This window comes from Phoenix dactylifera, chromosome 16 (assembly GCF_051530095.1).
Source record: "Phoenix dactylifera cultivar Ajwa chromosome 16, Ajwa_hap1_PhDact_Kaust_v1.1, whole genome shotgun sequence".
In the NCBI taxonomy this organism is placed as follows: Eukaryota; Viridiplantae; Streptophyta; class Magnoliopsida; order Arecales; family Arecaceae; genus Phoenix; species Phoenix dactylifera.
This window is the reverse complement of record NC_143205.1, coordinates 19,932,066-19,945,613: the sequence shown is the minus strand read 5'-3', so window position 1 is coordinate 19,945,613 and position 13,548 is coordinate 19,932,066. Positions and strand designations below refer to the sequence as shown.

Below are 13,548 nucleotides of genomic sequence, written 5' to 3'. Positions count from 1 at the left end.
CCACACTTTCACAGACAGTACTCGATAGCCATGGAAACTTGGTAATGGAACAGTATATTTCAACTTTGTTCCTGCTCCCTTTCCTTTTGCTTTAAAGCCAAATTATATGTATCTCACATGTGTCTTGCGCTCTAATTAAAATTATAAAATCACTCTTTTTTTTTTATTCCGAAAATTAAACTATTTCACAGAATTCATAGACTTCACATATGCAAGAACCCAAACCTAAACTATCGAATTATAACCTAAACAGAACTTTCTCAACTTAATCCAAGAATTAATAATATCTTCGAAAAATCATTTTGAGATCTTAAATCATTAACAGGATCTTAGATAAATCTTTCCTTTAATAATTTCCATCAGTGATCAAACTTGAATGGGAGTGACTCCAGAACAGAGAAGATGATTGCTTCAAAGATATAATTATGCCATATATGCGACAAAGGCTAGAATCACATATAACCACCACACCTCAGCAGTGGAATTAGTAGCTTGGTGAACTTTACAACTCGGGTCATTTGGTGGAACTTACGCGGTGGCATCATCTATGTGGGACACCACAAGAATGATAGGCTGATGAACCTTATTAGGGGATACATACTCTCTTTTCATTGAATATGTCCACCTTTCTGGTGCTCCTTCCATCACTTACTTGCTAGTCTTAGAAGGCAGTTCATGATGACATTGTTTCTCCATCATAACATCACATGAGGCAGGCTTGTGTTTGTTAGCATGGCTAGCAATGGCGCACCTGGCTGTGACCACATTGTCTCAGGACTCAGGAGTTGGTGACTGCTTTCAGTTTGTGACCCAGATTTGATATCTCAATTGGGTCAGGCATCGTTTTGCCAATCGAACTCGACAACACTTGATACAAATAAGTCGAGGATCTTGCTCCAAAAAAACTAGCCGAAAGATATTATTTGATTTCCTTAGTCCTGTATAAATACCTAAGATCTACCTAGTACATGGTCGATATAGAACTAAACACATGCCCGCATGGATCCTTAGATACTCCTTCCGTTTAAGTCATGGCGTTCTTGCCAAATTAAGAGTTTGAGTCGATTCAAATCTAATCACAAGCATTACAATTAGCTAGTGGCCAGCCCCATGAACCTTTGCTATAATGTTTTCTAGTCTACATAGGCAATGGATCAAACCCGCTCTGATATCATTTTATCACATCCCAAAACCTCTCTAATAAGGCTAGCCAGAAAATGTTATTTGGATTCTTGGCCTTGTACAAGTATCCAAAATCATGCATAACCAATGTGGGATTAAACAGACTCCCGCACGGGTCCTCATAATATATGCGTTAGGTGATTCACGAGCCAATTTATAGGGTAGCGTCATGATATGCTTGAATACTTCACACCGTTGAAAATGATGGCACAAACAACATTATGAAAGGCCAGGCTCTTCCAGCTCTGCTAGGCTTGAATTTGTGCATTTAAATTGCACATTTGCAGTACTAGCAAATTAAAGTTAAAAAAGGCAGGACAACATTTTGGGCCCTAAGTTTTATGAGTTGTGAAAATGGCGCTAGCGGTCCTTCTTACTGACAATTGATGTTTATAGTTTATCCAGATAAAAACGTATGTTATGGTAAATTATGTCAACTTGTCCAAACCACATAAACACCTTTCATGCACAAATTAGGACTCCAAATTATTTTTTTTTCTTCTAGTAAATCAAAGAAGTGATTACTTACTGATTAGAATGTTTTTGGCTTACCAAATATTGAATTGTGAAAATGAACAGAATAGCATTTGAATAGTACTTATCCTATGCAAACAAAATCATGGAAAGTTTTCAAGAAAAAAAAGAGAGAGAGAAAGTGTTCTAAGCAATGACTACATTACCATGCATTGCGACTACACTACTATGAGTCGTGCTCATGTTCATGGAATCACTTGGTGGCTAGCTAAGATTTTTTGAGGCATGATGGTGCCCAAATAAATCAAATGAAGACAACAAGATGAAGCACAGCTATATATAGCAGCTATGATATTAATACTCCAAAAGAGTCAACATAAGTGAGGTGACACCTAATGGGGATATAAAGAAGGTCCAATGAGCTTCCAATGCATGACACTGTGGTCCTCCAAGACCAGAAATTTTCAAGGATTCACATGGATGTAATAATATCGTGATCGTGACAAAGGATTGGCACATTGCATGATATAATTGGGGTTTAGCTGGAAATCGTAGCCGGGCCATGAGCCTATGGGGTCTACTAGTGTCATGGTGGACACAAGCTTGTTATTAGAACCTGAATTCCACCAAAGAGCTAAACGAAGTAAAGAGAGACCGAGAAGGAGAAACAACCGAAATAATCCTTGTCTTTATAAATGATTAATGGCTTTCATAAAAGGTTCAAAGAAGCTTCTTTCAAGAGGAGATGGCAAGGTACAGGCCTGCTTGCATTCATTAACATCAGTGACTCGGAAAGGAACTGTGGGGTCTCGGTTGCCCTTTTTAACGATTCACTTACTGTTTTCATTTTCATAGGCCCTTTAGACTTCTTCTGAATTGCTTATTTTATGGCATTTTCGTTCAATTTATATGCGAGAAAGCCGATATCTTGGCTTTGTGTTTCCTTGCTCGGGACCTTTAGCACTATTAAATGCTGGCAATTGAGCTCTTCGTCCGCCATCAACGCTACCTCTCTGCTTCTTGATTGGACACGTTCAGAGACTAGAAGGAGGCACAAATAATTACGTGATTTTCTTTTTGTGAGGACCGTGTGGGCGTGTGTTTAATCTCACATTGGTTATTCGCCGAAGAGATCTTCGGTAGTAGTTATACAGAACTAAGAAATCCAAAAAATTACCTTCCGCCTAGCCATTTTAAGTGAGGTCCTAAATTGTTATAAATGGTATTAGAGCGAAATCGGCCCATAATCTATGTGGACTAGAGGATCCTGCAGTATGGATTCATGAAGATTGACTATAAGCCGATTGTAGTGGTTGTGATTAGATATGAATGGATTTGAACTCTTAGCCCGATTAGGATGTCAGGGCTTGAATAGGGGAGTATGTAAGGACCCGTGCGGGCATGTGTTTAGTTCCACATCGATTATTCACCGAGGAGATCTTGGATACTTATACAGGACTAAGAAACCCAAAAAAATACCTTCCAGCTAGCCATTTTGGGTGAGGTCCCAAATTGTTGCACTTTTTGTTGTTGACACCGCTACATTTCACTTTTCATTGGTGTACTTATTTGACTCTCTCTGTCACACATACACACAAAAAAAGAAGCAATAATAACATGATTAAGAATGGGCCAATGGGCTTTGGCAGAAGGTGCGGTGGGACGTTTTTTTTTTTTTGCTAGCTTATGGGCTATTTGTTTGTTAGCTTATGGGCTGGGGTATTGGGCTGGTGAGAAAGGAGATTGGATGACCTTTCTTCGCAAAGCCTTATCATCTTTCCTCCATGATTATATTGTTTCATTTAGTCTCTCTTTGTCGTTCAGAGCGTGACTGGGCCGAGTCAGCTAATCCTAGTACTTAAACGTTGGTAGGCTGTATTTGGGCTGCTTAAGGCCATCTTTAGAGCCCAAGGTGATGTGTTAATAGATAGTGAAAAGGGTTTATGTGGGTGATAGGCAAAGCTCTCGTTACGCTCTCATGCAAGGAACACCAAAGGCGTCAGCAGATGCAAACAAAGACACTAGAGGTGGGAAGACGGCAATCCAAATAGTGAGTTGCTCGGTCTGTGAACCCAAATTGGCCAGGAGACTTGGCACTTGATTCCCCTCTCAATAAATATGGATAGTTTGGTCTTCAACCTTAAGATACCAAGGATCCATGGCACAATTGTTGTTGAATCTCTCTCTAACCAGACTTGAATTGCATGTAGATGGTTAACTGCATAAATAAACAACTCCGGAGAAGGGTTGTATTTTTCCTAGCAAAAAAAAAAAAAAAGTTTGTATCTTCCATTCAAATCCGTCATTAGATAAACCGCACTGCACATATCTCGAAGCACTTTGAACTTTGACATTCATCCATCTATACATGAAGGAAGGTGAATCCTTAAAGATACGGTGCCGTCCCAACAACTATGGCTTCGGGTTGTACTCTTTGCGTGAAAGAATGATTGGTCATCGTCCATGCGATGGAATGTTCGATCTCGACAATGTTGGCAGTTGGATCATATCTTGCACAGATTTCAAAGCACTCTAAGCTTTTCAATCATCTACGTGCACATATCTCAAAGCTACCATTGAATGTTCCAATGGTGGATTCCACGGTAGGAAGGTGGTGAAGTCTTTGACCACCTTCCTGGCTGGGGGGGGGGCCTCCCCACCTGAGGGGCGACCGGAGACGCCAAAACACGGGAGCCCAGGGACTTCCATTGGTGAAATATCCCGAGGAGCTTTATAATAAAACGAATTAGAAAAAGGAATACCTGGCCCTGACCACCTTACTCCACGGATTAGATGGTGCAAACGCAACCCTTCCTACAGTCTTAGTAATCATTGCTCTCCTCCAAACATCTATCTTTGGGAAATCTAGGCCTCCGGTACGTCTTCTTTGGGGTGCAAATAATGTCCCAGAAGATGAACGAGTCCAGCCAACTTACGTTCCCACAGGAATGAGCTGCATAAGGAGTCCAGCTGATGAATGAAATGTATAGGAACCGAGCAGTTTGTAAACAAGCGAATGGGGGGGTAGCATGCCCAGCACAAATTTAACTAGGGCCAAGCTCTCAGGCCAAGACAAATATCTCCACTTCCATGAACCAAGGCGTGCCTTAATCTTATTGTTGGTGAGTTGCAGAGTTGCAGATCAGTGGAGAGAAAGAAGCCTTTTTGGAGAGATTTGTACACCCAGACACTTCCCTATGCTTGGAGATCTTCCAAAGTAACTAGTTGATTGAGTAGCCAGTTGTCGGTCAACTGAGGGACTGAAGGACACAGCTGATCCCTTAAATTTACCGCGGACTCCGCATATTTCTTACAGTAGCTCATCAAGACTCTTCTGTTTGAAGGCTAGATGATCTCTTTTGGTAGACAATCTTACATTAGTAGTACCTCAAGACTCTTTTAAAGATTATTTCATTGCATATATAGTCTCCTCCTGTGCATGTATATATTAGACTAGGCAGATCAATCACTTGTCTTGTTATTTTCTTTTAAGGAGTTTTTACTAGGGGGAGGAGCAAGCGTCTTGTACTCCATTCCATTGTTTTCTTGTAGTTTAATTACGAAACCTTTCCCTTTCTCTTTCTTTTGTAATCGTCCCACGAAGATCCCTGGTTGAGCATGCTCTAATCCAGAGAGGAGGAACTCACACTCAATACATCTCTCACAAAGATGACGTCTCGGTGGCCACGATAAATGGTTCTGGGGAAAGATCAGTAAGGTCCGTTACTGGAAACAATTACTATATATATAAGCTGCAACCCTCCATGAAGAGTAGAGAGCGGCACCCAAGCTCTAGAGAAACCTCTGAGATTTATTATCATGCCATTGGATCAATCCATCAATATGCAGTGCAATTGCTTCAAAGCTTGATTAGTATTTCGATTTCTTGCAACGAAGAACTAAGAAGTCCTGAGTTTAATGCATGGATGCAGTCCACCTTCAGACATGAATTCGAAGTCCCTTTCTTTCTTTTTTTTTTTTGGTTTCACTTAGAATAGAATGAAACCGGGGCAAGACCTATGCACTCACTGATTTCTGGTTATCTTTCAACAAAACCAACTAGTTTTGTCCGAACGTTAAAGGATTTCTCTCTAAATTTCTTAGGGCATGCTTTGTGCTGCTTCTACTAATAAAGAACTCTCAAGGGACCTCTTTCGTGAAGGAACTTTAGTTTGCATTTTGATAAACAAGTTTTTCAAGTGGGAAAGTTGGTGAGAGCGCAGGCTTGCCTACATTGATAGTGCTGAGAAGGGAACAAAGCACTGTCCTTAGGGTTGTATTGAGTAATGGGACAAGTTCAGTATCAAATTAGTTATGGGTCCAAGACTTGGGTGTAAACCAGAAAGAATTTCCTCGTGCATATATCTAAGATTTGGAGCAGGTTGTAGACAAGAGCAAATGGATCTGTTCAAAACCCAACTGATGTATGGGTTTACCTATTCAACCCCTATCCTGACCATGTTTCTAGATTTTGTCTTGGGTTTGTGTCCAAATTTGGAGTGGTTTCAGACTTAAAGAGCAGTTCCCAAAGCCACCCTTAAGCCACTCCCAGTTGTAGCCACCCTTGAGAGAGCAAACTTTCCATTATTTTCTGACTAATAAATAAGCAAGCAAGATAGGATACAGAATTTTCTGGTTTCTTGTGACGGCCACCATTATCAACTTTTGCCTGCATGGGAAACTCTAATATGCGATTGATACAGCTTGTGTTCATTTTCCCGAAGAGCACAAATTTGAAATTCTGAGTAGATAATTATTTTGATACCAGGCATTCTGCTTTATGTTGCTCGAACTATTATTCCTTATAATTTGCTTATCTTGCAACCTTATAGCTCTACAAAGATTCATCTTGTAATTCCTTCCTGTTATTCCTTGTGTATTTGCTTTACTATGGAAAGTGACATGGAACCAGTTGAGTAGCTACTCATCATTTTACTAGCATCAGGGTCTAAGCATTGATTGATGCATGTCAGAAAGCATATGGCTCTCAGGACTTGTTGCTATAGACCTTGTGGATTTATCCGTTTTGTGGCAAGATGATCTGCTTCTGTGAAATATATTTCATGAATATTAATCTTCATGAAGTGTGCCGGTACCATTCCAGAGCTGAATTCTTGACCCCTTGGTGTTGTTTGATAAGTATTAGTTTTCTTTTGATTGTTTTGCTGCTGAAAAAAGCTATGTCAAATATGAAAAGCAGTGGAGTATCATGTTTTTCTGATATATTCTGTAGCTTTGGGGTAGAAAAATCAATTGGTATGCCTTTATATGCAAGGCATTCATCTCAGAAATTTAGCATCTTTCGAATTACGAACAACCCTTTTCTTAAAAAAAAATAATAGTGGATCTTCAATGCTAAAGCTGGCCTTTTCAAGTGGTTGCTTTTATCTTCTTGCCTCTGTGCTTCATCATCTTTATCAGACCAAGAGTTCATGCTAATTTCCTTTTAGTGCATCCTGCTAGCTCCTTCAGTGCAAGAGAGTTTAGTTTAAAAGGCATCTGGCTGCATCATCTCTCCCCTTTCAGGATCCTCGAAGATTCATAACTCATAAAAGAGAAGGGATCCATTCTCCTCTCTGCAACTAGACCAAATTGTCCTCCTCAAATCTTATTTTACTCTATAGGTTTAGCTTGCCTAGCTGCTAGAAAAGAAGAAGGTACTATACTTAAGGTGGCACCACTAAGCTTGTGAGAGACACATGTTACCTGCCCACAGGCCAAAAGCTGAGGGAGAGAGCACTTGGATTTAAAATAACTTCTGCTTTTCTGTTGATAATGCCTCAATAATTGGAAAGTCGTGCATACCCCACAACCTCCCAAACTTCCATTCTTCATCTTGGTGATGTCTCCACTTTGTTATGAATTCTTTTTAGCCCACCAGATTCTGGTGTTGTCGCATTCATGTTATCTTCAATAGTTTATATTGTGTGCAGTTCCTGTTGCAGCACTAATCTGAAACCATTTTGGTTGAACTCATGGCTTTTAAAATTCAGGACTACTTTAACCCCATCTATGAATTTGAACACCTAATAAAGTGTGCAGTTCAAACTTGGCAGGCGAAAGCCCTTAATTTAGCATCAGTCTGTTCATTAAATGCTTTAGATAGCATGTTTATTGAGCAGTTGAAGGGTTTCATTCAGCAGCATCACGGTATGATCACTTTCTGGTTGGTTATTGAAAGGGGTGAATTGCTCTGACCAGGAATGTGTAGTAAGTTTTCCTCTGGACTTGTAATGTGATGCAAAACTACATAGTTCCAATGATATGTGTTGCTTTAACAAATACCTAAGCTCATATGTGTTGATAAAACTCCATTTTTCCACTCGCTGCAGCACTGCTCGAACTTCTTGTGTTGAGGGACTTTAGACAAGCATGAATGATGGTAGGAGTAAAAAAAAATGAGAGTACCTTTCTACAATAATGATATGCAACAGTAGCATGCTATCTTTTTGAACATCTAGTTTGAATATCCCTTCCACTTCTCAGTGGTAGCTATACTTACCAAACCCCACACTAATAAAATGAGCTGCCGCCACCATGATTCAGGGGTCTACATAACCACAGATTTGTGATCTTGCCTTTTAACTAACTCTGCCCACTCATTAGGCTTAAAAGGTGGATTTATTTAATAGTATGAGTTATTTTACTGATTAAAAAATGATGCAAGCCTCTCACAAGGCTCCCAAGTAAAATATAGCATATACAGAAATAATAAACTCTTTTACATCAGCCTGGTAGAGCGCAATGAAAAGGCCAAGCTCTTTTATGGGCGGCAGAAGTCACTATGCCCCATAATGTTCAGCTTTCTTGCTGACCATCTTATAAGCATAATGATATGATATATAGCTATTTGTTATCTCGGGTATATTTTTCTGATCATGTAATTTATGTGGCAGAGCTAAAAATGATCTCTTACAAATTTTCAAATTGATTTGATGTTGATTTAGAGCAATGGATATAAAATTGGTGCAGTTTTGAAACCTAGAATGTTACATTCATACCTTGAAAAAAGGGTAGATAGAGGGTTTCATGGTTATAAGTGTGATGTAATGTATGGATGCATGGCATTTGATACTTTACAGTTGCTATCTGCCATGGCAAGTTGAATTCATCAAGAGAATTAATATGCATCTATAAGAGGATTTAGTTTTGATTGTAAAAAGCTCTGCTTATTACTGGACAGGCATATATAAAAGCATAGATTTATGTTGATTTTGAAGTAAAACGGCCTTTTGCTTTTTAAATATTTTCCATCACAGTAATAGATCTTACAACTCTCTATTTAGAAATTTCTGAATGGAGTTTCGTAGAGACAGTGTAAGCCCAATAAATGATATACACCACTGTTACCATTGTATGATTTCACAGCGAACATATGCAAACATTGGATCTTTGATCAAGGGGTTTCCTTTTTTTCCCCCTCTTTTTCATATTTCAATTGGTTATCCTTATAATTTGATTTGAGCATTTCCAAAATAAAATGAGTAAACTAAAACGTATAAAATCTGATGAGATTTCTTCTCTTATAATTTGAGGGTTCTTACAAGTTTTCATCCAAGTGAAATTAGGTTGGGTAGTAATCAGATATTTTCCTTTCCTAATTGTTGCTAAAACTCAGGCTGTTCTCTTCCAGAGAACAACTGTCATATCATACATAGTGCTGGCCATAACCATGCTGGAAGTAGGTCCTCTATATAAATTTGGATATCCTGTGGCAAGCCCTGTATATAAATATATAACAGTCTTCTATGATTGGATGCATGACTCCCTTATTCCACTGATATCTTCCATGCTTGTGCGTAGAAGAGAAGCTAAACAAGAGGTAAGGATTGGGAGAGCTGTTGAATCCTCAAGTTCAGTTTTGTCAGGATACTGAAACCACTTCCCAACATGATTTATACCATCTTGAAGAGCTCAAGTTCAGGGATGTCAGCATCTTACCAACAATGCTTTGAAAGTTTTTCACCCTGCAGAGTGTGCGACATCGAAGATAAATTTCTTAATAGGAAGTGTACTTCAAATTATTGCGTATGGCATCCATGCGAAGTCTTCGCTCTTCAGTATACTACCTTGGCTGCAGAATTCAAGTCCCACATCTTGTCAGGATTATCTGAGTATAGCACCGAACATATTCAATATGTTGCATGCTTTTCTTTGCTCTTTTTTTTTGTTGGATACAAGCATACTAAGATCCAAAGCCTGTTGATGAAGGTATGGCGTAGCTAAATATGGTAGGCTGTGGCTTTTACTTGGCCTTCAAGATGATGAGCCAGCTTCAACTATCAAATTCAACAAATCTCAGTGATCTTTAAAAGAACTAGATCATTCTAGCAAACCTAACTGAAATGCCATTTAAATAAAGCATTGCCTGTCTGTAGACACGTAATGCCATGCTTGCTTTTCCATTGTATATTGTATATCAGCGTAGAGCCACCAGAGTCTTGTGCTTGAATTAAAAAAAACTGAAGAAAAAAGCTTCATAAAGAATGATAAACTTGGCACAGTAGGAATTCGAAAGGCTAATTCGCAAGAACCTCTCTGTGTATCATTTCCATTAGGCAAACAAACAAGATATGGACACGCACGTGTGGAGTGCCGATTGGTGTTTGGAATGAACGGCTGGGAAGTGGAGAATGGTTTAAGAAGACGCATGTAAATATATATGCAAACCTACAGTATTCTTATCAACTTCTAGAGCTTCATTCAGTTCAATCAGCTTGAAGTGAGACAACTAGTTCTCGTCCTCTCGTCTTTTACCAAAAAGCAGTCGTGCGAAAGCTACCGCTCAACAAATGATGCAGAAAAAAACCAGCAGCAGCGACACCTGAAAGAGAAAAAGGCTGAAAAAGTTAAAATGAAAGAGTTAAAATACCAAATAGACATCCCTATCGATCACATCCACAATACATGGTCCATACAAGGGAATAAGTTTAATGCTTACAAGATGTAGTCGAGAAATTTTTGACACAGAAATGTTACTAAAAAAAGTCACTCAGATGCTTTCCACCAATTCCTATGCTTCATTGGTAACCTTTTGAGTTACTTGTGCATTTACTGATATTCAAACCAATGCTTCATGTTGTTCATCCTGGTTAAATCTTTTTTTTTTTAATTACTTGATGCAGAAAGAATAAAAATCTTTCAGAAAAGAGCGCACCTTTGATAGAAATTTTTTTATGAGGCCCCACTGTGCAGTTCTCAATACGTGTAACAAGTCATACCGATACATATTGTTTGATGGCAGTCCATCTTCTGATGGTTACTATCGAATGTTGTACAGCACTTTGCGGCGTGGCTTGCACACTGCAGAGGAGGTTGGTTGTTTTTTCATTATTGTATATTAGTACCGATCATGTAATTATTGCATCAAATGTTTCGACATCTCTGGGCAAGCTTGTGCACATGAAATATCTTTCAAAGAATATTGAAATCATATCCAACTAATTTTCCTACACATAATGCACCTTTCTACTTTTTGCGCTGAGGATGCATGCAATTCATCTTCCTTCACACAAATCTGTACTATTGGATTATCAACTATATAGATCTCAAAGCACTCCACACTCTTTTATTCATCTATTTGCACAGATCTCAAAATAACTCTACCATTTATTTATCTATATGGATCTCAGAACAACTAGCCGATAAAGAATTAGAGATGAATCTTCTTTCATGCCAAAGATAGCCCCCTGACTCCTGCTCTTCACTGCTTCTTTTCAGTTAATTGCGAACTTATAAGCTCATCTAACATTCCAAAGAGACAAGAAACGTATAAATGAAAATTTAGAGGATGCTTACAAGATCATGCAAATATATTACACACTAAAATATCAATATCTAAGCCTCTTGGTTGGTTAATATTATCATCATATCATACATCCATTCCTAAAATCCCCGTGCCCGTTATTGACTGTCACGCGTGTTGCATGCGTCCGATAGGATTAAGTAGCTAAATACCAAAACTATAGATATATACAACCGGCAACGTACACAACCATCACCTCCTCCACGGTTCACGGTCCAAACCCTCGCAAATAAATCCCACCCCTCCCACCCCAACACCATCATAGCTCTCTCACACAAACCAAAGCAATGCGACAAAGGGAAGTGGTGCCGCCCTTAACACCTTCTCTCATTCTACTACTCTTCCAACTCCTCTCCACCCTTCCCTTCACCACTCTCGCCCTCCACTTCCACCATGTCAACCTCCACGACCTCACCGCCGGCCACCGCCCTCCCGACGCCACCCCACAAAAAGAAAAATCCCACCACCATGACCCCCACAAGCTCTTCCTCAACCTCCTCCACCGCCACTCCCTCCCCGGACGCAACCACTCCACCCTCCACGACCGCCTCATCCGAGACTCCCATCGCGTCTCCTTCCTCCTCCGCCGCCTCGGCGCCGGCTACCACCCTGACGACTTTGGCTCCGACGTCGTCTCCGGCCTCGACGAAGGAAGCGGCGAATACTTCGTCCGCATCGGCGTAGGCAGCCCGCCGAAAGAACAGTTCATGGTGATAGACTCCGGCAGCGACATCGTGTGGGTCCAGTGCCGGCCATGCACCCAATGCTACGCCCAGTCCGACCCCGTCTTCGACCCCGCCGACTCCACCTCCTTCGCCGGCATATCATGCAAATCCCCCATCTGCGACATCGCCCGCGCCGGCGCCTCCGCCTCCTGCGGCGGCGCCGGCCTCTGCCTTTACGAAGTCTCCTACGGAGACGGCTCCTACACCAAGGGGACGTTAGCTCTGGAGACGTTGACTTTCGGGCCGACCGCGGTCCAGAACGTCGCCATCGGGTGCGGTCACCGCAACCGCGGTCTGTTCACCGGGGCGGCCGGTCTGCTGGGTCTGGGCTGGGGGCCCATGTCCTTCGTGGGCCAGCTCGGCGGCCAGGTCGGGGGGGCCTTCAGCTACTGCCTCGTGAGCCGAGGGTCTGGTTCGACCGGTTCGCTACTCTTCGGCCGGAGCTCGGCCGTCCCGGTTGGCGCGGTCTGGGTACCGCTCCTCCGCAGCCCACGCGCCCCCAGCTTCTACTATGTGGGACTCTCCGGCCTCGGGGTCGGCGGCGTGAGGTTACCGCTCGGGGAAGAGCTCTTCAAATTAAACGAGGATGGGGAGGGGGGAGTGGTGATGGACACCGGGACGGCGGTGACGAGACTGCCGGGGGAGGCGTACGAGGCGCTGCGGGACGCATTCGTGGAGGGGGCGGTGGGGTTACCACGGGGGTCGGGGGTGTCGATATTCGACACGTGCTACGATCTAGCCGGGTACGAGAGCGTGCGGGTGCCGACCGTGTCGTTCTATTTTTCGGGCGGTACGATACTGACGCTACCGGCACGAAACTTTCTAATACCGGTGGACGATTCGGGGACGTTTTGTTTTGCGTTTGCTCCGTCCTCGTCGGGGATGTCGATACTGGGGAATATTCAGCAGGAAGGTATTCAGATTACGTTGGATTCTGCCAATGGTTTTGTGGGGTTTGGGCCTACTACTTGTTAGCCAATAATGTGAAGAATGATACAATTAGAAACCTTACTACTTTATATGTTACTGAGAAGAATAAATGTGCTCAGTGTAACTGTTTATGGGTTTCAGGGTTATGAGATAATTTTATTACAACTTGTAGGGAGCCTACTATTTTGGCTGCTGAATTCTTTAATGTTGCTATGTATCTTACTTGGCGAGTCGAATTTTGTCAATTTATTGCCATGGTTTACTTCTTAGATACCATGCAATGCGCGGAGCATGGGCTATGAAGTGAATCCAAGGGTCCCCTACAAATCATGAACTGTCAGACTCAAGCAAGTCGAGGTTCTGTCTTGCAACATAATAAGATTTGTGGTTTGTACGACTTAATAAACTCAAAAGATTTCACTAGAATCTATG

The 13,548-nt window shown here is 41.5% G+C and overlaps 1 protein-coding gene across 1 annotated transcript; it reads left to right on the top strand.

Moving 5' to 3' along the window:
• The first annotated feature begins 11,623 nt into the window (after positions 1 to 11,623).
• LOC103716573 (protein ASPARTIC PROTEASE IN GUARD CELL 2) lies at positions 11,624 to 13,346 on the top strand. Its single transcript, XM_008804619.6, has one exon. It carries the CDS (start codon positions 11,749 to 11,751, stop codon positions 13,159 to 13,161), a length of 1,413 nt encoding a protein of 470 aa, XP_008802841.4. The 5' UTR covers positions 11,624 to 11,748; the 3' UTR covers positions 13,162 to 13,346.
• The last annotated feature ends 202 nt before the right edge of the window (positions 13,347 to 13,548 follow it).